This window comes from Galeopterus variegatus, unplaced genomic scaffold (genome assembly GCF_000696425.1).
Source record: "Galeopterus variegatus unplaced genomic scaffold, G_variegatus-3.0.2 Scaffold2728, whole genome shotgun sequence".
NCBI lineage: Eukaryota > Metazoa > Chordata > Mammalia > Dermoptera > Cynocephalidae > Galeopterus > Galeopterus variegatus.
In genome coordinates this window covers 110,418-112,586 of record NW_007728839.1, presented here as the reverse complement: position 1 = coordinate 112,586, position 2,169 = coordinate 110,418, and the positions used below count along the sequence as shown (strand labels likewise).

General features: G+C 39.2%; 1 protein-coding gene across 1 annotated transcript in view; it reads right to left on the bottom strand.

Annotated features, from left to right (window-relative positions):
• Nucleotides 1-2,169, bottom strand: part of KHDRBS3 (KH domain containing, RNA binding, signal transduction associated 3) — a 153,047-nt gene that overhangs the window by 85,103 nt on the left and 65,775 nt on the right. Inside the window, exon 6 of the mRNA XM_008582820.1 lies at nucleotides 1,595-1,790. Within this exon, the coding sequence (XP_008581042.1) occupies nucleotides 1,595-1,790 (196 nt within the window). The remainder of the gene's footprint in view (nucleotides 1-1,594; nucleotides 1,791-2,169) is intronic.

Below are 2,169 nucleotides of genomic sequence, written 5' to 3'. Positions count from 1 at the left end.
ACTTGCTGAGACAGAGAACATGTGTGTCTGGTTCACATGGCAGGAATTCAATCAATCTTTGTTGAGTGGGAAAAAAAATTAACACATGTAAAACAGGCAATAGCTCTTTCTGAAATGCATGAATGGTGAAGGCAAAAAAGTCAAATACTTTGACTCATACCAAGTTTATGGTAAAATGGGGCCTAAGATCCAAGTTTCCCACAGCCACTGCTTGACAATTTTCACTACACGATCCAGCAACATCTACGTTAAATCTAAACCTAAGCCAAATCAAGGTAAGCAGAGGTGGAAATAAGACACGGGCCTACCAAACAGGAATTTAACAACAATTCCTCTTCTTTATAGTCCCTGCTACTTTCAGGAGATTCAGCATTTGTGGAAGATCTTGAGGCATGATTATTATTGTCAGTTTGCTAAGAATATCAGGAGATAGAAAAACGTCTAACAGTAAGGAATAAAAAAAGAGGGGCTGTGTCCTTCCCCAACCAAGTAAAAAAATGGTGAAACTGTTTATTAAGGGATTTATTTGTTTAATATAATTAATTCACTGATCTCCTGGTATGCACTCCCTTTCAAGTGTAAAGAGATAAAAGCTATACATTCCTGCCCTTCCAGAAGTTCACAGACTAGGTGGGAGAGAGACATGTAACAACTGTAATAATGCTCCATATGTCAGCTATTACCTCCCCTGAATTTCCCTAGCTGACCTAAGTCTAGAGAGACAAATAGGAGACAGATGAAATGTGAGAAGATCCTTCTAGACTGAGCAGGTGGTGTCAGCAAAGGTCTGGAAGCATGAGAGCATGTTCGGGTAATTACAAAATGTTCATTATACTCAAGATATACTGATCTTTCCAGTGGCTGCAGATGAAGCTGAAGAGGTTGTCAGTGGCCCAGGGGATTACTGCAACCTTCTAGAAACTGCAGAGAGGTGCTAAGCACCCACTAAGAGATGTCCATTAAAGTAAAACATGAAAACCTATTGGTTGTTAATTTTATCCCCAACACTACTCCCCTTCACTGACTACAGTTCATATACTCTTACTTTAACACTTTCATGACTAATTTGAATCATCTAACTGCTGCTTATTTTCTTCATTTATGGTAAACTAGAACATTATAGTAAGAATCCTAGGGGCGCTGTATTCCTAAAGAATCTCCCCCACTCCCCAATTTTCAGAGTTATACTTCTTTCTTTTATGTTAAGTAAGTCCATGAATCATATCAAAGAATTATCAAACGGTAAATGAAAAAATGATTTGCATCAATTAAAATATAGGAAACTTTTGTTTTCTTCTCTGAAAAGAATTTCCACTAAGAATCTTTACTTAGTAGCATAGCTTTAAAAAGAAACACTTAAGGATAAAACTGTCTTGGTATATATATATAGGCAATTATTTTCTAAATGATTGCATTANTTTTTGTACCTCTAGTATCAAGTACTAATTTAGCATTCACTGCATGTTTGCTGAACTAAGGCAGAATATTAATGAACTAAAACAAGGTGAGGGAGGTACTTGGTTACAACATCCAGAACTATGTCTGGATTGGGTCAATCTGACCAACCAAGCTCCTGTTTGGCACTTGCACTTACATATTCTCCATAGGTCTCCTGTGATGGGGGTGGTGGTGGAGGTCTGTACCCAGTTGGGGGGACTCCTCTTGCTCTGGGAGTGAGTAGTCCTCTTCCCCGACTCACTGGCCCTCGGGTGGAAAGGACTCCCCTGGGAGTTGGCGTCCCTCGTGGTACACCAACTGCAACTGGCCGGGCTGTGACTCCTCCCCTTCCCCTGCAAGCAAGAGAGTCAAATTAGCAATGTTTGTCATATTCTCTAAACATTCCATCATTTACATATATCTGTATCTCAGAAAAATCACTATTCCATAATTCTGTAAAAAGGAATAAGAAAACCACTTGCAAAGTAAGAACTAAAGCAAACGAGAAACAGGTATCTATGAAACGAAAGTCAAGTCAATTAGGCAGTTAATCTAGCAACAATAAATATGGTGATATCAAAGATGTCCAGACTCAATTTCAGGCTAGTAGGAAACAGAGTAGGAAGCTCTGATCTGGGAAGAATGCACCAACTGAAGACTTCCGTAGGATACCATGCCAGGATCACACCCAAACTTCATACCAACACTGTGAAGTGGGCTTTATCTTGTTTA